At 45.9% G+C, this 22,377-nt stretch overlaps 1 protein-coding gene across 1 annotated transcript; it reads right to left on the bottom strand.

The window, feature by feature from the left end:
* Nucleotides 1-1,639: 1,639 nt before the first annotated feature.
* Nucleotides 1,640-20,511, bottom strand: LOC132250883 (cytochrome P450 2K1-like). Its single transcript, XM_059728756.1, has 9 exons — nucleotides 20,206-20,511; nucleotides 17,726-17,888; nucleotides 16,411-16,560; nucleotides 14,075-14,235; nucleotides 12,937-13,110; nucleotides 10,707-10,848; nucleotides 9,481-9,665; nucleotides 8,393-8,534; nucleotides 1,640-1,963 (listed from the first exon to the last, which is right to left on the bottom strand). The coding sequence occupies exons 1-9, from the start codon at nucleotides 20,389-20,391 to the stop codon at nucleotides 1,776-1,778; spliced, it is 1,491 nt and encodes a 496-aa protein (XP_059584739.1). The 5' UTR covers nucleotides 20,392-20,511; the 3' UTR covers nucleotides 1,640-1,775.
* Nucleotides 20,512-22,377: the final 1,866 nt, after the last annotated feature.

Raw genomic sequence — 22,377 nt, 5'->3', positions numbered from 1 at the left:
GGCAGAGGGCCCTGTGGCACATGCAGCATTCATCCCAGGGGCCTGTGGGCCATATGGCATATAACCACTCTCCATTCAGAAGGCGGACATTCATGAACTAAGCAATCATTTCTGAATTATTCCTGACAAACTGCATACAGGGTACTGGGAGAAGCGCAAACAGCTCTATATCATCACCTTTTGGGGAATTGGGCACCGGAAATGTGCAATAGACCTTCACATTGTTTCAGATTTTGCTAGGAGGGTAAGGCACCTGAAGAGATGTGCTGTGATGCTCAGCATTGCCATGCATCAGTACTTTTGTCTTTCTGGAAGATATGCTTTAGCCAAAGAAACATAACTTGGATGTGTACAGGAGTTACTAGAAGACAGTTAAAGCTGTGTGATATATAGGAGGGCTTATCTAAATGTGTCCTCTAGCCTCAAGACATCTGAAAAGCTTGTTAAGCTGCTGTACCACACAAGAGATCTTCTGGAAGCAAAAGAAAAGCATGAAAAGTTTGAGTTTTCAGATAAGCATTTTACATATAGTAAGTGCCCTCTAAAGGAGGTGGACCAGGAGTGGCCGACTCAAGGCAACCTAAGATGCTGGGGGAAGTTGGCACGCTAGAAGGGAGGAATAGGCTGCAATCGGACCTAGACAGGTTACAGGGGTGGGCGGATGAGAACAGGATGGGTTTCAACACTGACAAATGCAAGGTGCTGCATCTGGGGAGGAAGAGCCAGCAGTATGCCTACTGTTTGGGGAACTCCCTTCCTGTCAGCACAGAGGCAGAAAAGGATCTTGGAGTCATTACTGATGCCAAAATGAACATGGGCCAGCAGTGTGGGGACGCGGTCAGGGAGGCCAACCGCACCTTGTCATGCATCCACAGATGCATCATGAGCAGGTCCAAGGAGGTGATCCTCCCCCTCTATGCGACACTTGTCAGGCCACAGTTGGAGCACTGAATCCAGTTCTGGGCACTGCACTTCAGGAGGGATGTGGATAACAAGGAGAGGGTCCAGAGGAGGGCCACTCGCATTATCAGGGGGAGCAGGGCAGGCCCTACGAGGAAAGGCTAAGGGACCTGAACCTGTTCAGCCTCCACCAGAGAAGCCTGAGGGGGGATCTAGTGCCGTTTAGAAACTAGTCAGGGAGGACCAGCAGGCATTGGGGGAGTCCCTGTTCCCCCAAGCACTACCAGGAGTGACAAGGAATAATGGTCACAAGCTGGCAGAGGGTAGATTTAGGCTAGATATCAGAAGGTGCTACTTCACTGTGAGGATCTGGAACCAACTTCCAAGAGAGGTGGTGCTTGCTCCTATCCTGGGGGTCTTTAAGAGGAGGCTGGATGAACAGCTTGCCGGGGTCGTTTGACCCCAGTACTTTTTCCTGTCATGACAGGGGGTTGGACTTGATGATCTGCTCAGGTCCCTTCCGACCCTACCTACTATGAACCTACGAAACTATGAAACTATGAAACTAAGGCATGCTTGGCACAAGAGGTATAGGCAGCTCCTGTTTGTGGCTATCAACTCAAGTTAACTAACTTACTTGCAAATTCTATTTGAGAAATTCTGTATGCCCTTATTCCAGGCCACTAAAGCAGTGGTATACCCCGACCTCTCCCTCCCCCCCCCCGCCCCCCGCCAAAATCACCCAGCTCCACACAAAGTGGAAAGCAGAGAAGAAAGCAATGAGTTGTATGGATGTGTGCGGCAGGAGGTAGGGTGGTGGGGAATGGAGGGAAATGAAACCACACAGGTAAGGCATGGCTGCTAGAGCAGAAGCCCTAAACCCGGGGCACTGCACAGATCTGATAGGGCATTGGCAGTGCACCAAGCCCAACTGCAGGGGTGAGGTCCAGGTCTGAGCTGGAAAGGCCAGGGGCAGGGTGAAACGTGAACCTCTGCAGGAGGCTCGTGAAGAAGAGGAAGAGCTCCATTTTGGCAAGATTCTCACCCACACATATCCTGCGGCCTGCAAGGAAATGCACAACAAGCATAAGGATTTCAAAAGCAGGTTTTAGTCCCTTTAACAGTAAGAAGGGACAAATGGGAAAGGTCAGCATCTCTTCTCAACAAATACCGCTATTAAGAACATAAACATCTAGTTATGTCAGATTTCAAGAGATGAATAGGGCAGGGGGATGGTTGAGCTGTTTTGCTACAGCTCCATAGACATGCGTTCCAGTTTGGCAAGGACTCATGGCAGAGGCTGTTCCCAGTTGACCCAGTGGTATACAAGTACTAGGTCATTCAGGCTAGGGAAGCTAAAGGTGTCTGTCTGAGGTGTAGTTCACATCACTCTCTTGTGGGCTATTGGTCACAGAAACTGGATGCCTTAACCACAGTAAGCCAATGGGGTGTTATGATTGGATAGACCCAGCTCCCTTTAAAGGATGGAGCTGAGAGCAGGACTTCTTCCTAAAAATGCAGCAGTTAGTAAGAACTGGGTGAAACATTGAAAGAAGAAATTTGCCCTGCAGAACAATAAAAGTGAAACAAAAGACACAATCTTGGCATCATTTTACTTTGAATCTGTTTGTTTTAATTATATTTATATTGTCCAGAAATTTAGAAAAAAATATTGTCCTAGACTCTTTTGTTTCTTGCCTCTGCCACCTACTGGTGGAGCATAGTTATAGCTGTGTTGCTGTTTATCATTATGGGAAGTGCATTGTGACCAGATTAAAATCATTGGGTTATGGGGGGAACTGTTTGCAAAGTTTATAATGAGCTAAATTTAGTTATTTAAGTTGTTTAACATAAGTGGGACTGCCCAGTGTGCTGGAATTATCCAGCTAATGTTGCAGTTGTACATTTTATCTAAATTGATAGTTTTGTTATTAAGTATTGTTATTATATTTTTGTTTGTTTTTTCTGTATATAAATTGGTTGTGTTTACTAAAGAATAACATGTTTATTGGGTTCAGTGCAAATTCCTGGGTGCTGAGGGTGAGGGACACACATCTCCATGGGACACCTCAGTTAGTAGTCTGCCTGAGGGGTTCCCAGGGCTACTGGCACCTTGAGGATCCAAAATCCATTGGAGTACTTGGCCTTAGTATACCGGCATGGGTTACATTCATGTAGGCATTGGAAGGCTTAAAGACACTAAGAACACCTATACCCGGGCTCAGAGGCTGCTCCAACATACTGGAATTCTAGCACGTTGGAGCTGTCGGCTGGAGCATGGCAATTAGCCTGCTCCAGCAGCCTCTAGCATCTCATGTATCAGTGTTCCCAAGCTTCAAAATGTGGGGGTGGCAGGGGTGCTTGAAATAAAGCTTGTTGAACGCGCTTCAGTTCAAGCACCTGCACTGCTCTTTTGAAGGGTGGGGAGACTGATACATGAGACGCGGTAGGCCTGTGTGAGTAGGCAGCGATCTGATCTGGCTTTGGATCCAGCCACTTTGGATGGCAGCAATCCGATCCAGAGCACCAAATCGGTTTGCTGCTTCAGAGATCTGGCTATAGGCTATAACGGGGAATCAATGAAATATCTATTAACTTTGCTGTTTTATCTCCAATTTGGTTGCAACTTGCAGAGATGGTAGCCTCTTCTGAGAGCATGAAGTCTGTTTCAAGAAGATACATGCAGGGGTTTGGGGGGAACTGCACCCCAAGCTGCGGGCAGGCAAAACATATGACACAAATGACCCTGTGTGTGTTAAGGTGCACCAGGCTGGAAACTGCAGGGGTGGTGGCTCCTGCTCAGGCCACAAAGCCTGCCAAGTTTCAAGAAGATTGGCACAGGGGTTTGGGGGGAACTGCACCGCAAGCTGCTGACAGGCAAAACTCGTGATGTGGGTGGGTGACATTGTGTGTGTGTTAAGGTGTGCCCTTCCTGGTAACGGGGCCTCTGCACAACACAGCAGTGTGCCCCACTGAGGCCTCCTACTCCCTTACAGCCTCGCACCCAGTCCTCCACTTTACATGACAACAGGTAAAATAACTCAGCTGGCTCAACACCAGTTGCAACAGCATCAGCATCAAAGAACTGTCGCAGATCCTTTCTTTCTTTAAAGGAATTGACAGCAAGAAGTAAAGATGTTGTGTTGTGCTGTGTTGGACAAATGATGTTACTCGTGGTGTGTGTTGACTTTTCTTGTGTTTTTATGTCTATGTGTGTATTATGGGAAAAAAGGAGTACTTAAAAATGTATCTTTGGAAGCTTTAGTGTTGAAAACCCCTTTGTCAGGCTGAAGAAGTACCTGCAGTTGGTCCTGGAGGAAAGGGATAGTAAAGAAGCCAGAGGCTGGCCTGGCTTGCAATGCAGGCAAGAAAGACAGTCAGTGAAAATGGAAATGAAGGCGTCAGGGGGTGAGGGACAGGCTAGGGTGGGGGGTAGGAGGGAGAGGGGGATGTAGCAGTGCAAGTAAAAGTGCAAAGGTGCTTCGGGTGTCAGATGTCCGGCAGGTCGCAGTGTACCAGAACCTCTGCCTCCCTGACTTGGTTCACCAGCACCAGCATCCAGTGATCAAGGGTTTTGGGGCTGCCAGTGCACATGCTCCCCTTTACACTCAGGTTGCACATGTCCGCCATCATGTGGACTGCACTGGGCCACAAGGGATCCAGCCATCTCCTGATGACCTCCTATAGCCGCCTCACCATTGCCTGCGCATCTGGTGACAGCGGCCTGCCCCAGCCAGGAACATTGATCCCCTGGGACTTCTCCGTTTGGTTCTCCAGTTCCCTCACTAGGGGGATCACCTGGCTGAGGAGGGCATCGCCAGCACTAAAGGTCTTAGTGGCCTCGAGGAAGGGCTTGAGGACCACCAAGATCTAGGATAAGGTACCCCACTCAGCTCTGTTCAGGGGACCGCTTTTCCCAATCTCCCCAAGGAAGGCCATCTCATGGATAGCCTTATGTTGCTCCACCAGCCTTTCGAGCATCAGGAATTTGGAGTTCCATCGAGTCTCCACATCCTGCATGATTTTCTGCTGCAGGATGCTCAGCTCTGCCGGTTTCTCCCACAGCATCTTGTCTCCCTTGATGCTGCGGTGGAAGTAGCCTGCCACCTTCCTGCATTTTGAAATCATCTGGCTTGTAGCAGTAGTGGTGGTGGTGCCGTCACCAGCAGCCCTGTCCCCCTCCAAGGCATCCCTCACTATTAGGTGCAGCCTGTGTGCCATACAGCAGATGCCAACAAAGTTGGCATCACGGACAGCCTTCACCACATTGGCCCCATTGTCAGTGACCATGAACCCACTGGTAAGCTCGGCCTGCCCAATGAGCCACCCCTGCACCATGTGGTTCATGGCCCCCATGACCTCCCTTGCTGTGTGGGACTCATCCAGCACCTCAGCTTGGAGGAGAGCCCACTGATGGCCTGACTGATTGCATCAGTGCCCTGTGAGGGAGAGTTAGGCATGATTGCCACCCCAGCTGCTCCCGATGTTGGAGGTGAAGTGCAAGGCTACCTGCAGCCCTGCCTTGCACAGCTCCTCTGTCAAGTACTCCCTGCACGCTTCATACAGGGAAGGTACCACTTGCTAAGGGTGGAGCATATGGGCATTTTTTTAAAATGGGGCCAGAAGTGCTACAAACCACGTGAATGCTGGCTTCTCAATTAGGGAGAAGGGCTGGCTATCCAGAGCAAGCATCTCCCCAGTGCTCTGGGTGATCTTTCTCGCCTTGGGAATGCGCCCTCCTTTCTGTCCACCTTTCCCCCACTGCCCCAGGGTGGCCTGCCTCTGCTTTGGGGAGAAGGGGGCTTTGGAGTGATTGGGGGACTTCCCTTTCAGCACAATCGCACTGGTGCCAGGCTGAGCAGGAAGAAGGGCAAGGGGGTGCTGCCTTCTGAGATGCAGCAGCATCGCCATGGTGGAGAATTGTCTCACATCCATCCCATGGCTCATGTGCCTTTGGCAGTGCTGGCAGATGGCAAACCTGGGATCATCTGCCACCTCAAAATGCTCCCAAACTACACTCCTCCTCTTCTTCTGGGGTGATGCTGAGGATCCTGCGTTTTCCCCCTTCTCAGCAGACTGAGGCACACCAGCAGGAGCTGCCTCAGCTGAGCCACTTGCCTCCACAACCTCAGCCTCTTTTAAGGTGCTGATTTCCGGAGGAGACCTGGTCTAGGGGAAACTTGAGGGGTGTGGAGCACAAACTCTGATTCCCCCTCAGTCCCCAGAATTGCCTGAGCCAGAGTGCTCAGCATCCCTGGTTCCAGCTCCAGCTCCAGCTCCTCCTCTGGCAGTGGGAGGCTCACGCTGAGAGCTGAAATTCGGGTGGAGGAGACAGTGAGTCCACTGCTGGTGTCTACCTCTGGACTGAGGGGAGGTGGTGCAGGTGCAGGGACGTCAGATGCAGACACTGCTCCCACCTCTTTGCTTCCACTGGCAGCACCGATGTCAGGGCTGCTTGGGAAGAGAATGCGTCTGTGTTTGGGGGGGGGTTGAGGGGGCTTGCAGCTCTAGCTCTCCGCCTATCCCCTCTCCCTCCCCTGCCAGAAGACCTGGCACCTGCCTTTCCAGCACACTTCATATTGATCTTTCCCGTGCTGCAAAAGGTCTGTGTGTGTGTGTAAATCCTTTTGTATTGTGCATTTGATTTGCTCTGTTGCGTGCATGCACTGGCCTCTTTTTTGAATGTTTGCTTCAGTGTTAAGAGTTATGTAAAAATTGTGTGCTGTCTGTCTTCTTCTCCTATGAATATCTGATTTTTCTCTATATTCTCTCTTTCTTTGACTGTGTATCTGTGTGACTGTGTGTGTGCAAGCAATCTGTGCCTTCCTGCACAGTGATGTAACACAGCTTTCTTTTTTTCAAAGTTTCCACACAAAAAAAGAGCACATATAAATTCAAAGAAATGAATTGAATAGTAATACTAATATAACTGAATAGAATAGCTAAGCTAAGATAAGATAAATCCTACCCACTCCTTTGTGACAAGAAAAAGGAGCAGGCAAGTTCAACTAGTATTGAGCTACCAAGCTGCAATGTCTCAGTCTGAGCGTTCCTCTCACAAAGCTGGGCACAAGCTGGAAAAGGTACAGAATGCATCCAAACAGAGGCTTTTATGCTGCTTCTAGTCCCACCCCACAGACACTGTCATTGGAAAGGCAGCCAGGGAAAAATCCTTCTCACTGGACACCTACACATGTTGGCCTTCCTCCCCTCAGTCCCCCCCCATACTCTCCCTTCCTCTTCTAACTTTAAGTCAAGCTGTCTGAAGCGCCTGAAGCACCCAAAGCACATCCAAAGTGCTTCAGATGCTCTGAACCACTTCAGATAACGTGCCTGAGCCCGCACTTCGATCTGGGCATGAAACATCCCAGCCGAAGTGTCTGAAGCAGCATCAGATCCAAAGCGTGATCCGAAGACTCGCACAGCCCTAATATGCAGCACCACTTTAAATAAAGCTCCCCACTGACAGCCCCAGGGCACATATAAAAGTGCCCTAAGTGCCCAGACTCCGTAAGGTAACCTAAATATGAAGTGATAAGTCTCTAGGGTCTTCGTGGAGTCAGTGGGGACAGCTTGGTGCCTCCAGAAGTTCACTCACTATTAGATGACTAAGGTCCAACTTGAAACCCCTTAGATTTCTTGCTTCCAACATCAGGAGGCTGCTGCAGAAACCTTCGTCTAATTTCCAGCCTAAGTGTTTTTCATGGACAGTTGATACCCATTTTTCCTTTGCCAGTATAACCCTTGTCCCTCAGTGGGTCCTGTGTCTCAACTACATTTATATATAGCCATGCTATTCCTGCTCAGACTTCCTCTTGCTAAACTAAACAAGGCACCCTTCCTGGGAATTCTGTTCCCCTGATGGTTGTAGTATTCCTGCAAGTTCCTTTACATTTGCCTTTGGCCGGCTGATCACTAACTAGGGGAAGTTTTACTCAAGCATCTTGGGGAAGAATTTTGGCTGTTAATGACTGCGATTTATAAAATCAAAGGTTGATAACTTTAATAGAATTATTGAAGCTGTTGCAATGATATGGTCTGATCCACCAGGTTAACAGAGGCTATCAAATTTCATTAGGATCAGAGATTTGTGGAAGCTTACTAGCCCATTGTGCTAGCAGGGCTAAAGATCCTGGTTCTCATAGCCCAGCACGAGGGAGAATGTGGCTAGCATCACATTTCTCCACCTGACTCCCCAACCCAAATAACCAAGTTCCCACTTCCAGCTGATTTGGTTAGAGGGGGCCGACCATGGAAAAATCCAGCATAAACTACCTTCTCACACATCTGGAGTTGTAGCAAGACAGCTTAACCACTCTGCCATCACAGCCCTTACAGCAGTGGGTGGGGGGTGGGGAGAGGGAGGATAGATAAGCCAAACTGGGAAACCTGGTCCATGTAAGACACAGTGAGAGGACATAAGGTTTATGCTATAATCTACTGAATTTTAGCTCTCTTTTCATCGCAGCAATAAGTAGAAAACAGAAGGTACCTGCTGAGAATGGCATGAAGGCCTCTTTCTTTACAAATTTTCCTTCAGAGTCAAGAAAATGCTCAGGATAGAAAACATCTGGCTTCTCCCACTGAGACTGGTCTTGCAGCACAGAGGCCAGCAAGGGGATGATGTAGGTATTCTGAAAAACAGATCCATGGAGCTTCCTGTGAAGGCATCTGGTCACTTGATCTGAGGCAGATGCAGGCTGGGTAGGGGAGGGGCACGTTCAATGCTCCTGTTGCACCCCCAACCTCTCTATCATTCCTGGTCCACCAAAAGTATAAAACCAACTGCCTGGCAGTGCAGCAGCATTTCTAGTCAGGGAGCTCTGAGGGAGTCAGTTGATTTCATGGCTCATTATCATCTACCTGATTCCTTCTCAATTTCATTCCACAGGTGTTAATGACCCTCCCTTCTTCTTAATGGTCTTGATGTTCAACTAATCAGGCTAACCTTCCCTCTGCAATTCTGCTGCATTTTAGGTTCTCCTGTTGTTGAAACTCATATTGTACAGTCCTTCAGACTGCTTTTAATTCTAGCGAAAAGTAAAAACATTAACTTGGGTATGGAAATAACTTTTGGTGAAGCACTGGATGCACTGTCAAGATGCTCATGCATGCTAAATATGTTTTATGAATCTGAAAGAGAAGTGTACATTTAATTCTAATGATTGCAGGACTAATGAAGCTTGGGATTTTGATTATTCTTGCCTCATTTGTTGTTTTTTATTCACAATATATGCTATAACAAATTAATGCACATTCCAAGAAATATATATTTTTGTTTTTGCTCTGATCTTAACCTGAAGAATATATCCCCAGGCCTCTAGCTTATTAGTAAAGCTTCTAGCTTTTTGTAATGTGGTAAAATATGCATTGTGTTTTGAGTGGTGATGTACCACACCATCTGCATCCACTTGATCATTGCTATGGTAATAGGCAATAAATGGTATATCAGGAATACTTGATGAATACTGTCAGCTGATTTCTGATTGTCTGATTTGACAGCAGCAACCAAGCCAGGGGTCCTAAAGCGTGGATGTCACAGAAGAAGAGGGAAGGAGAGCAACGCTACAAGCATCTTACCTTTGGAATGAAGTAGCCTTTGAGAGTGACATCTACAGTAGTTTCATGAGGTAGATTCAATGGCAGGATATTGGCAAACCTCTGGATTTCATGGACAACGGCATCCGTGTAGGGCATCTTAGTTCGATGTTCAGTTCGCGGTGGATTTGATCCTAGAACTCTTGCTATCTCATCTTGGACTTTTTCTGCAAAAGAAATTTAACCTTTTAAGAAGGAAACCAGCATTTCCAAATCCCAAAGAAATGTTGTATGTGTTTAGCATGAAATTTATAAGCTCATAGGCTAAATCAATGCAAGTCTAAAAATCTTTCTCTCTCTCTATACTTAATGGGGTACAAATAACATCAGATATTTTCATGTATTCAGCATGCTGAAAGAAAAGTACAGAGCTTCTGAAAATACATGGGTAGCTGACTCCCTTCATTAAATTACCAAATCATAGCATAGTTTAACAGGTGCTAGATGGAAAGACTTTGCTGGAGCCATAGTACTCTAGATTATGCAGTTTTATCCAAGGGTATAGGTTGTAGCTGTGTTGTAGCCTAAGGACATAGGCAGACAAGGTTCTCTGGGTAAATCCAATCTCTTTTATTAGACCAACTGAAATAATTGGATAAATTCTTCTTTGCAAGCTTTCAGGCACAAACACCATTTGTCAGGCTGAGGAAACATTTGCAGATGGTCTGTGCTCTTCCTTGATGCAGTGGTAAAACAGCCAGAGGCCAGTACCTATGCATGACAGCCGATCAGTTAAAATGTAAATTGGTTAGTAGGTGAGAGACCCATGGTGGGGTATGGGGAGGGAGGGGAGAATGGATGTAGCTGTAGTCAAAGGATGAGAGACAGGAGGGTGGTAGGGAAGGGAATGAGAATAGCTGGTAAAAATGGAGGATTTTACCTGGGAAGTCAGATGTCAGGCAGGTTATATTGTGTGATAAATCCAATGTCTATATTTAGTCTACAATTTTTTGTATCAGTAGGTTGATGAAGTGAAGTTCATATGCTCACCTGTGAAAGGTATTTTGTAAATTCCCTTTGAGTATTAGAACTGTGAGATTGCAGGGAGAGTGGTTTTCGTGCAAGAAATGTGCCCCCACAGGTAATTGGGTATTCCACTCTACTTCAGAGCCTGTTTTACCTGTAGCAGCTGATCAATTAACTTTGGAGTTCCACAGTTCCAGGTGTGGTGTGTTGGCCATAATGGCAATTGCTACAAGAGCACTTACTCTGAATTTTGGGGTACTTCATCATTAGGAGAAAGCCCCAGCGTAGTGTAGTGGAAGTGGTCTCCATGCCAGCAGCAAACAAATTGCCTACAAGGCTTTTCAAATTCTCATTGTGGAAATAACCATCATTGTCATTTTTCTCCTAAGAAGTGGGAAGGAAATATAGATTAAAACTACAGAGTCTCTATTGGAAGTTTGTATCTTAGCAAACAAAGAAATAGGTACTAAATAAGGTCTGTATTATTTAATTTCAAGCAAAAACTAAAAAGGTTGTGATCAGATGCCCTGAGAAACACACTGATTTCTCTACCCAAACTCAGTCTGCCAGGCCTTGAGTATCTTTCCCCAGTTTGGTCATTTACGTATGCACGTGCTTTGATTTAAACACATAATCAAACTCACTGATGGCAGGAGACATTCTAAAAACAATTCAGCATCAATGGGATGTCCTTTGAGCTTCAAGGTGTGCTTCTCTTTAAGTCTATTATTGCATCAGGGTTGACATGCTCAGCCTCTTGGCAGGCCTGAATTTGTAGATACAGATATTTTCCCTCTATAACCATAACAGTCCTGAGATCTACAGCTAGGGTGAGATCTAGAAAGGATTTGGTCACAGTGATATACAATGTGTTGGCCACAGACTTTTTGGTGCCTGACATTTAATGGACTTGTCCACCCTGATTTAGTTGACCAGCTGCTTCATGCCTACAAGGGGCAGGCACTGAAGACTGGGACCCATAAAGGGAGTACACTGAGAGCTAGAGGGGAGGACATGCAAGGGAGATGGATGTGACCTAAGCTATTTTTCTCACAGAGTTTTTGAGGCACAAATCCAGGCTGTAGGAAAGTACCCTCCGTCATTTGGGGTTCATGTGGTGACTATCCTGAAGGCTTGTTAAGCAAGACATTTCTGGCAAAAGATGATTGATAGAAGGTGCTACCACCACAGACTCCTCCATCATAATCTATTGGCCAGACTATTGACCTGGAGGGTGAGGGACAGGCTCAAGTCCCTCCTCTCAGCACATCTCAGAAATCTACCTCTCCCACTTTACTGGAGAGCAATTTAACTACCAAGATATTGTGTACTCTGGTGTGGACTGTTCCTAATTCTTTCTGTCAAAGTTGTATAAAATGCTTAAATATTCACTGGGGTAAGGAATTGAATCACAATCTCTCTCAACTTAGATGAATATCTCAGTCACTAAAGAACAGTGTCCTTCTCTGTCTCTAAGACCAATGAATATTTCAATATTGTTTACAATGTGGATCATTTTTGAAAGGAAATCATGGGTGAGGCCTATCCCAGACTATGTTGTGCCATGGGAGTCCTATACACACCAGAGATTTTAATCCTCATTAAATTGACTAGGTATATAACATTTAAACTTGTTTACTTTGGAGCGTCGCATCTGTGTTTACATACACTAGGTTTTTGAACTAATTAAGATCCCACATTCCCTGGCCAGTGCTGCAGGAGTGTGGGATGGTCCAGTGCTGCCCCTCTGGCCTGGGGTCCCCCCACTCACCCTGTGCTCATGCCCTGCCATGCAGCTGAGGAACCAGGGAGCCAGCCAACCACACAAGAAAAAAAAACGGTGCAAGCAATTCAAAAGTGAAAGCAATTTGAAGGGGCGAACTGCAAAAAAGTCACAGCACCATCTGGTGGACAAAGAGGTTCATTACACATCTTTGAGTGTCTTGGTGTTTGCATGCAATGAATCCATGGACATGACACTTTAATTCCTGCTGAGCCAAATTAAATTATGTCTGAGGAGTTTTAGTTTAATGCATATTTTAAAGCATTGGGGAATTCTGCTCATGCAAACAGACTCGCAGTTGAAGCACATGAAATGTCAAAAATCGTGGCATGTACATAGCCCTTAGAGGTTAGGACATACACTTAAGAAAAGGGGGATGGTGACAAAGAGACCGTCTCTTCCTATATAATTCCTGCTGTACTCAGGGGAACAGGATTCTGTGCAGGACTTGTAAATCATCAGGGTTGCAGCAACAGTACCTGACTATCCTCATCTTCTGCAAAACTGGCAGCATTTTTAGGGAAATATTTGGTTCCAAAGGGGCTAACAGCAGCAAGCTTTTTAGGTACCTCAGCTAGTTTGTCAGGCAGGTACTTCACTCGAGTTACACTACCATGCAGCTGTGCTTTTAGCTCCAATATACAGGAAGGAAACATGCAAGTCTGAAAAAATTTCAGACGCCCAGTTACCTCCTGCTGTTTTATGAGGAAAGCATCAATCAAACTTCTCTGATCGTTTTTGTCTAGGTTTTTGAGGTGTTCTATGACAGTAATTTGTACAAAAGCACGTATTTCGTCTCTATTTCGAAGAAGAGTTTTGTGACCCTTCAGGAGAAATCCAAGGGCTGGGAACATATTATAGACCTAAAAAATAAGAGAAGATACAAAAAGGAAAAATAAGCATTGAGAATACTTCATGTATGTACACTTATAAATCAAGGGTCTGAAAGTACTTAACAAAATTAAATGAATGCTTGCATGCTTAATTTGCAAACTAGCTAACTGAGGCAATAGGGAGTTCTTTTCTAGCACGTGGGGGTACGAACAGCTCATAAGACTTCACTCATAAGCTGATCCTGCCTTATCTAGGAGCATACAGGGGGGAAGCAATAATTGCAAAGCTACTGTCTAACCTGTTGACGCTACATGCTCAAATCCAGTAAGTGACATGAAAAAAAAGAGAGGGAAGAGATGCGGGAGCTCCCCAAGAAAGAACATCCAAGTATGATTTAGAGGAACAGTGCACCAAACTGTAGCTTCAAGAACTCTGCCTCCATTCATATGCCTTGTTTGTCTGGGATATGTTTCAGCAGCATGAAAGGATTATGCATCGTTAAAAGCCCTGCAAGAAATGGTAGGGTGTTAGTCAAGAGGTTAATGTATCAGCAGAGCGTAGCTGCCTAAGGAGACAGGATGCTTCACTCTGAGTAGGACTACATGGCAGCCATGGAGGGATGATGGACCTAGTTCTCAATGATCCAGCTCAGGACCTACAGCAGCTGTGGGAGGAAGGAGCTGTACACAAGATAACTTACCCAGCTGCATCACAGGACCTAGGGCACTGCCCTTTTTTAAACAATAAGTTTTCTGCTGTGTATATTTTGGGGCTTATAAGTAGAAAATGTACGTATTATTATCCTTCAGTCAGTTTTGTAATGCGAGACGTTCTCAGCTGTATATATGTGAGAGGAAGTACCCAGGTGGACCTACATGTTCTCCTCCATTTCAGCAGGCTGTTTCTGATTAGTAGGAAAGATTTAATATTCTGCACAAGTCAAACAACAACATGCTTCTATTTGAACAGTAAGATAAAGTAACTCAAACTTACTGCAACTGAGGGATATCCACTAACCCTTATACTTTCAGTAATCAAATATAGGAGTCTAATGAACTGGGGATCTTCATAGCCAAACCGCTTTCCGAGTAATATGGTTACGATTATATTAGCGACTGCTGCATTCATTATTATTGTGGGATCAAAGGGTTTGCCTAAAAAGAAATTCAAAACAACGAAGAAATTGTGAAAAAGGATCATTAATAAAAAGTCATGTTTATTATTTAACCATAGCACATAGTGACTGCAGTCCAAACTCAGGCCATCATTCTCCTAGGTACTGTGCATACAAATGAGAGGTACTTTTTGGCCCAAAGAGTTTGCAATTTAAGGGTGCCTAGACATGCTCAGCAAGCTTGCAATCTAAGGGTGGCTATATGTGTGCAGCGAGGCTGTGCTCCGACGCGCTGAAAGTACAATACATCGGAGCAGACTTGCTTAATCAATTCTGCTACAGCACAGTAATTACTGTGCTCCAGCAGACTCCAGTGTCACGTGTATCAGCGTCCCTGCTCTGAAAAATGGCAGCGTGAGGGCTTTACCTAATTTGTGTGATAAGTTTTAGTTAAAGTGCCCCCACCACCATTTTTCAGCATGGGGATGCTAATACGTGAGATGGTCTGGGGACTTTAATTAGAATGGCTGTCAGAGCTGCTCTAATTAAAGTGCCCCAGCACCCCGCACTCCCAGAGCATGTGAATAAAAGACCTAAGCTATCACAACAAAGAGTGGATTAGAGCAAATATTATCATTCTCATTTACAGAGGGAAAACTGAGGCCAAGACAGAGGAAGTAACTTGTCTGAGGTCACACCAAAGCTTGGTGGCACAATGAAGAACTTAGTCCAGGCATACTGAGTTCCTGCTTCCTGACACAGCCTTACCCACTGTTGCAGATCTCATGGAGCTTTTCCTTGATGGCTACTTATGAGGCTGGCATGTTTGGATCCACATGCCCTTGGTCTCGCTATGTCTGTGCAGGTTCTTGGCATTGACTTCTATGGCTTCTTGGGTTAATGTTAAGGGAAAAGTTACCCAGCGTGGTCCCCATTACTAGATGTGGGACCGGCAATCCATCTGTCTTAGGCCCCAGGATTCTCCAAGAGATGGAGCAGACTTTCCCCAGAACATAGGGGGTCCTCTGGGTAACAGTTTAACCAATCAGGAATACATGACTGTTGGAACAAGCATGAGAGTATATGCAGAAGCAATTCTAAACCTATTGCTGTTTTAGAAAGCAGAAGTGATATAATGATAATAAAAATACCCCGTATGCCATATCCTGCTTCAGTTTCCTCAAAACTCTTCAGCTCTCTCTTTGAGACTGCTTCCTTTCCTGATCCTAGGTTTAGTTTTCCTGGACCTCGTATCTCTGGTTCACTCTTCCTCTCCTCTAGTTCTGGGCTACAATACACAGTTGCTCAGAGCCCTGCTTGACCTATAATAACTTCCAGTCCCTTCTGCTCCATTCTGCGCAGCCTCATTCTTCCCCTTGCTTGATGAGCTCAGCAGTTGCTTGGTTACAAATCAATTGAAATCTAGACCTAAAAAACTGGTTTTGCTCAGTTATATCCGTCTTATTCTTTTGCTTTTGTTGTTGATCTTTTATGTCTGCCCCATTTAGAGGCAAACACACAGGCATCAGTCTCTCTCTTCTTGAATCCTGCAGATCATATACAGAATCCAGGAGTTGGACATCAAGAGCTGTTTCCAACCATCATGAAACCATCTTCAACCAAGAGGTAATAACTTATAATGGATTCTTCTGAAGAAAACTGTAGATGCATATTATATTCACAGTCAAGGAGACCTTACATTCAATTAATTTAGAGGGACCTGTCTTGAAATAAGGAATGAATGTGTTAGCTTTTTTGTGGTCCTAGTTTATCTGTCCCTAAAGCTACTTCCCACTTCAATCTGTGAAGGCTGTGAACTGAGAAAATATTATCACTGATGGAGGATCTGCCCTGGAGGGGCAGGCAGTTTCCATTAACATCACAGTATGGATCAAGATTCATGGATCCCCATTCAAGCTCATGTTGCCTTGAGCCCAAACGTTGTCAGTCCCAAAGACTGGGGATGGAGAGGGTCTGTGTTCATGGGCATTTGAAATTCCAAGACATGGAAGAGGAGGAGAAAGCAATGACTGGAGGTACTGCTCTCCGTGCTGTATAAATTACCTTTAATTTCTCTAGCAAATAATTGAAAAAGAATCAGCAAGATTTTACAGTTCCTCAGTGGAAAACATTTCATGAAACATGATACTTTTATGCATCTTACAAGGCATGAAGCAAAATAGTAGAGGTTGTCTGAAGTTAAGCCCCCACCCACCTTTCTGAGATTCAATATTCTCTATCAGATGTTCACACTCTTCAACTATCCGGTCCTCAATGGCTGCCTTGCCCGTCCCAAAGTCTCGCAAGGTTGAGAGAGTAAATTTTCGCATCACTTTCCAGTTTTCACCACGTGCAAAAATAATTCCTAAAGAAAAGCAAAGACTTCAGGTCACAAGAATAATTTAAATCAATGCTTAGAAATATTGAAAATATTACTCTTCCTTTCATAACATTTGGTTAGATTAGTGCTTGGGTAGAAAAGCCGCCATATACCTTCTTAGAAAACATTGTTAGTTTCCAAGATCTGTTTTTATTCCAATGCAGAATGAAAATGAATGTTTTAAAAATCTAATGAAAAACATGTTTTACAGAGAAAAGCATAGCTCAATTAGAGCTGTCTTCTGGAACATGGGGAGTTTCTGTTCCAAGCACTGCTCAACAGAAAAGTGAACATATGTCACCCACACTAGAGGAACCCATCACCTGGCTAGACTGGGGTTTCTCCCTCCATAAAATAATTTGTGTACTTGAAATCCCTTCCCAGCAAGGTTTAAAGAGAATTTTTATATTGTAAACTCTTGTCTAGGATGGTTTCATGAGAGAAATTGCTTTCTTGAGTAGGGGTTTGGAGCAAATGATCTCTTTAGGTCCCTTCCAGTCCTACTTTTCTGTGCTTCTGATTTTTTTTCTTACTTACCCATACTGTCATAAAATACAGCAGTCAACATGCTTAGATAATAATATATTCATTCTCTAACTGTTTTTGTAATGCAGGTAAATTTAATTAAATATATATTTTTTATTTAATTTAATATAAAAGCACCATATTTATAGAGATTTACAATCATTCAGAAGAGAGAAACTGTCCAGAAAATATCCAATGGTAAGGTGTCACAAGCAGGGGTAACACCTGACGGTTACATTTCCTTATCCATATAGGGTTTTCTTATACAGAAGTTTTGCTAGGTGCGTGTTATTTGAGAAGCACTTGGGATCTTCTTGCCTTGTTTAATGACCTGCTAGTTAGCCTGTAGTTTTTCTTATACTTATGTATAGTGAGGATAAGGAGGTATTAGGAAGTCTTATTTCTCCATGATGCTCAGCATGTTTGTCTCTGCTCTCACCCATGCCTATTTTGTCTTCAACTACACCTGCTGACTGCACTGAAGTTCCTGTTATTTAAATAGATTTAGAAGGATGAGGGTACAAACAGGCACATTAGCACCTCAACCATCTGTTCCCTACATGGGGCAACATTTCTACTTGCTTGAGTCAAGTTAGTTTATGAGTAACAATAAAATATAAGTCACCATTTCCTTTGGATAATTCTTCAAATACTGGAATTTTAGGCCTCTCTGCGAATGCATCTGCCTGATTCACCAGAGCTTCCTTCACGGTCTCGTAGCCTGAGAGCACCACCATCTTTGTGAATCCCATCTGAATGCTGAAGACTGGCCCATATGATTTTGACAGCTTAAATGAGGAAAAAATACAAGTATTTCACAAGCAGTGGGCCAAATTCACCTACTGAAGTCAACAAAGCTACAGCAGAGATGTTTGCTTGAAAAAAATTGACATTATGGAAAGAATAATTTAGACAAACAGAGAAAGACATGCCAATCCATTATCCCTCTGCCCACTTCTGAATGATTTGTAGGAAATGAATTCATGTTTATGGACACTATAAAGAACATACCTTTAAATAGTGTCACCTGAAGGTTTTCCCTTTCAGTTACAGGAGGGAGGCATAATGATATTTGTACACATTGGCTGCATGAATAAAGATCTGCCTGTTATTTGCATTCGGAATCCACAGCGAGCGCAGTGATTTGTTAATGCAAACTTGGACTCAAAAATGTCATTGAAATCATGGGCGACTGGTGCCTCCTGATTGTGGGGGGTGGGGGTGAGGGGGTGTTCCCCCAGTGGCTGATCTCTGATAAAACCAGAAGTCCCGCTGGAGCTTCTCTCGGCACCCCCACTCCCTGGCTGGCGAAGGCCAATCTCAGGGTGGACACCACGTGCCCCCCGTGTCCCCTCAAGCATCGCCTGTGATTGAAATAAAGAGCACACTTAACATCCATCTTTGATTGGAGCTATTAGAAGATATTACAGGGAGGAAGTATCACATTCAGATTTCTGCTAGATATGTGGGATGCGTATGTGGAGAAAGCGGCCTGTGAGTTAAAGGGTGCCCTCGAGAAGGCCACAAAGTGGTCAGAGGTGCAGGTAGCTCAGGAGCTGTATCATCGTTGTTAGCAGAGTATGTGGGATTGAGTGGCAGTAATAGATTTCCTGTAAGTGTCACCAATGATGAAAGGAAGCATTCTAACATAATACAAACCTTAGTCTGTCTGTCTGTCTGTCTGTAATGCTCCAGGGCAACTGCGCATGCACCACCCACAGGGCAGGTCAGATTGGCTGGCCTGGAGCATTACAAACAGACATACAGACAGGAGGAAGCAAAGGCGGTCGGGGGCCAGGGGGTGGGCCAGGTGGTCAGGGGTGCAGTGCGCTGCCTGCTGCAGGGCACAATGTGCTCCTTGCCACAGGATGTGGCCATGTGGCACGCTGTCTGCCATGGGGCACCCCATGGCACATGTTTTGTGAAGCACGGTGTGGCACCTGCTCCCCACCGTGCTGCCTTCCACTCCCTGCTGCCTGTTGTTTGGAAGTATGGTGTGGCGTACCCCCAGGCCAGAGCTGGCAGGGAGCATGAGGCGGTTGGGAGGAAGAGGAGGGGAGCAGGCATGGAGGGAAGTGCGTTGTGCTGCTCCCTAGATCTCCTGCCCCGCTCCTTGGCCCCTGACTGCCTCCGCCCTGGGATGGGGAGTGAGTAGGGAAAATGCGGGGGTGGTTGCTTGTGGCTGGACACTGAGTGGGGGCAATGCAAGGCACAGTCTGGTGGCTATGGCTGCTGCATGCAAGCTTCCCCCGACTCCTTCCTGGGAGTTAGTGCAGGGTGGAGCGGTGGGAGGTGGTGGGGGGGGGCACACGGGGCTGGGGGGAGCATGTGCCCCACTTTGGCTCCTCCATCCATGCCCCTGAATGAGCCATGGAACTCTTGATTGCCCCATGACCTGCCCCAGCCAGAGCCCTGTTCATAAAGAAATCAGAGAAAAAATGCGTTGTAGGGCTTTTGGAAAAGGGACTATGAATAGTTAGGATGGGAAAGATGAATTATGAGCAGTTGTAGAAAAACCATGAACTCTTCAGAGAAAACTAAATTCTCAGGAGCTAGCAGAGCACAGGCAGTGACTTATTGTACACCAAGAACCACAAGATAAGCAAGGGCCCATGACTGATAGAGGTTCTGACCCAGATTCCTGGCAGAGATACCATCTGTTGGGGGAAATATTGAGGATGATTTACTAGAGGGAAGCAGGATTGAAGATGCCAGAAGTAGCAACTATGCTTCATCCACTCAGAATTTCCCCCATTTTACAGCTGAAGTGGAAAAGTCTTCAGGCCAAAGGAGAGCACCTCTAGGCAGAGACGGATCAAGTGCAACATGATGCCCAGCTCCTTGCGACAGTTAGCAAAAAGAAAAGAAATGAGTGCACCAGCTGCAAGAAAAGCAGCGTCCGCCGGAGCAAGCGGAGGAGAACCAGCAGGGGAAGGGGAGAGGCAACATGAGCTTGAAATGGAGGAAAAGTGCCAATGGCCCCTCAATACCACGAGGTATTCTCAAAAACAAGGCATTCACAAAAGCTGTACAAAATCCTTTTGTCTTTTGGAACAAGGTGGTGTAATGGTATGTAATGCTCTATGGGAGAAGAGAAAGATTTACCTCAATGAGAGTCCGGTAGGGTCTCTTCAGATCGATGATGTGCAGGTTTCCAATGATGGGTAAAGGCCTTGGTCCTGGGGGAAAATCCTTTCTGATGCGGGTACTCCAGAACCTTGCAATTTTTATAATAAACATGAGGGTCAGGGCAACCACCAGAAATATCGGAACGGGATCAGCCCAATCCATTTCTCTTCAGCAAGCAGGTGGTTGGAAGGGTTAAAATGAGAGGGTGAGCAGAACAAGCTAGACCACGGTGTAATGCTGGAGAACACAGACTACTGCACAAACATCATGTACAATGGAGGATTTTAACTCTCATGGGATTAGGAAGTAATTAATCTCCTCCCCCTGGAGAGGGGCGATTGAAGCACGTGTGTCTTTGGTGTTTTACTTTTAAACAAACTGCATAGCTGGTTGGCAGAGAAGTCTGTAACTCTCCTTTCTTTACTTTCTTAGCGCTTAGTACAACATTCTGGTTCAGCAGGGAGGTCATCCAGTTCCCACTTTGCATGGAATGTGGCATATTCCAAACCGAGCAAATGATGAGAGGTGTTTCCTGACTGGGCCCTGGAGCTGGGGTGCCGGGCATCCAGGTGGATGAACACTGCGCTGAAGGAGGGATGCTTAAAAATGCCGAGGATTGTAATAACTCTGTTGTCATTGAAGTCCATGGGGCATCTATGGAAGCAAATTAGTCCAATGTTGAGCCATTTTGGAAGCTGAATCTGTTTCTTGAAGGAAATCAAATCCACACCATAATTCTGGAAGAAAAGTCATGTACTTTTCACATGGGCTTGCTACTACACAGCCCAGGGTTTCCTAGGACATGAAAAGTGCAAGACACCAAAGTTTTACTGGGCGTGTTTACACAAGACATGCACTGCAGTGTTGCCTAATTAGCTCTGCAGTCTACAAGTGCAGTGCTATTAGCATGGAGTAAACTACTTTAACTTCACTGTAGGTTAGTGCTTGTAAGCACAAGCACTATCTTTCAGTGGAGTTGTGCACTCCACAGCAACGTACGTGCAGATGTTGATCGGGTTGGCTGGGGCATGAGGGTGCTTCAGTGTGGGGCCTCCTGCCAGCTAGCCCCACACCAAAGCAGCCTCGTGCCCCAGTCAGCCCGTCCAGAGCATGTTGAAACAGGCAGAAGCAGTCCCAGGCTGGCAGGCTGATCACCTGTATCCCTTCTCAGCCAGGGCTGCTTTTCCCCAGCTCAACATAGTTTTATAGATGGTAGGGTCAGAAGGAACCTGAGCAGATCAAGTCTCACCCCCTGCCATGGGCAGGAAAGAATGCTGGGGTCAAACGACCCCGGCTAGGCAATTATCTAGCCTCCTTTTGAAGACCCCCAAGGTAGGAGCAAGCACCACTTCCCTTGGAAGTTGGTTCCAGATCCTAGCTGCCCTGACTGTGAAGTAGTGCCTCCTGATGTCCAGCCTGAACCTACTCTCAGTCAACTTGTGGCCATTATTCCTAGTGACTCCTGGTAGTGCTCGGGAGAACAGGGAGTCTCCCATTCCCTGCTGATCTCCCTTGGTAAGTTTATAGATGGCCACCAGATCCCCTCTCAGCCTTCTCTTGTGGAGGCTGAACAGGTTCAGGTCCCTTAGCTCTTCCTTGTAGGGCCTGCCCTCCAGCCCCCTGATCAAGTGGGTGGCCCTCCTCTGGATCCTCTCCATGTTGCCCACATCCCTCCTGAAGTGCAGCGCCCAGAACTGGACGCAGTACTCCAGCTGTGGCCTTATCAATGTCACATAGAAGGGGAGGATCTCCTCCTTGGTCCTGCTCGTGATGCATCTGTGGATACATGACAAGGTGCGGTTAGCCTTACTGACCGTGTCCCCACATTGGCGGCCCATGGTCATCTTGGAATCAGTAGTGACTCCAAGATCCTTTTCTACCTCTGTGCTGATGAGAAGGGAGTTCACCAGCCTGTAGGTATGCTGCGGTCCTGGGAACATGTTCAAATGGTGTGCCCGGGAGCAATAAACTCCAGCACAAACTGCACCGGAGTTTATTTCCTCTAATTAATGTAATGTATTAAAGCACCCACGGACTTGCAGTTGGGGTTAAATATCTAATTCCCTTAAGATCTTTTGAAAAACATTGCTACACAAATGGAGTTGTGCTTGCCCTGCTTACAAGTAGCAACAGCATCTCAGTGGGTCA

Source organism: Alligator mississippiensis, chromosome 1, assembly GCF_030867095.1.
Source record: "Alligator mississippiensis isolate rAllMis1 chromosome 1, rAllMis1, whole genome shotgun sequence".
Lineage (NCBI taxonomy): Eukaryota > Metazoa > Chordata > Crocodylia > Alligatoridae > Alligator > Alligator mississippiensis.
This window is presented reverse-complemented; position numbering and strand designations above follow the sequence as displayed.

Excerpts from the sequence above, each read along its gene's own strand:
- LOC132250883 (XM_059728756.1), bottom strand. The coding sequence starts at position 20,391 with ATGGATTGGGCTGATCCCGTTCCGATATTTCTGGTGGTTGCCCTGACC. Across the intron at positions 8,535-9,480 it reads AAGGCTACTTCATTCCAAAG|AATACCTACATCATCCCCTT; the intron begins GTAAGATGCTTG and ends TCTGTTTTTCAG. Across the intron at positions 1,964-8,392 it reads CTTCATGCCATTCTCAGCAG|GCCGCAGGATATGTGTGGGT; the intron begins GTACCTTCTGTT and ends ATTTCCTTGCAG.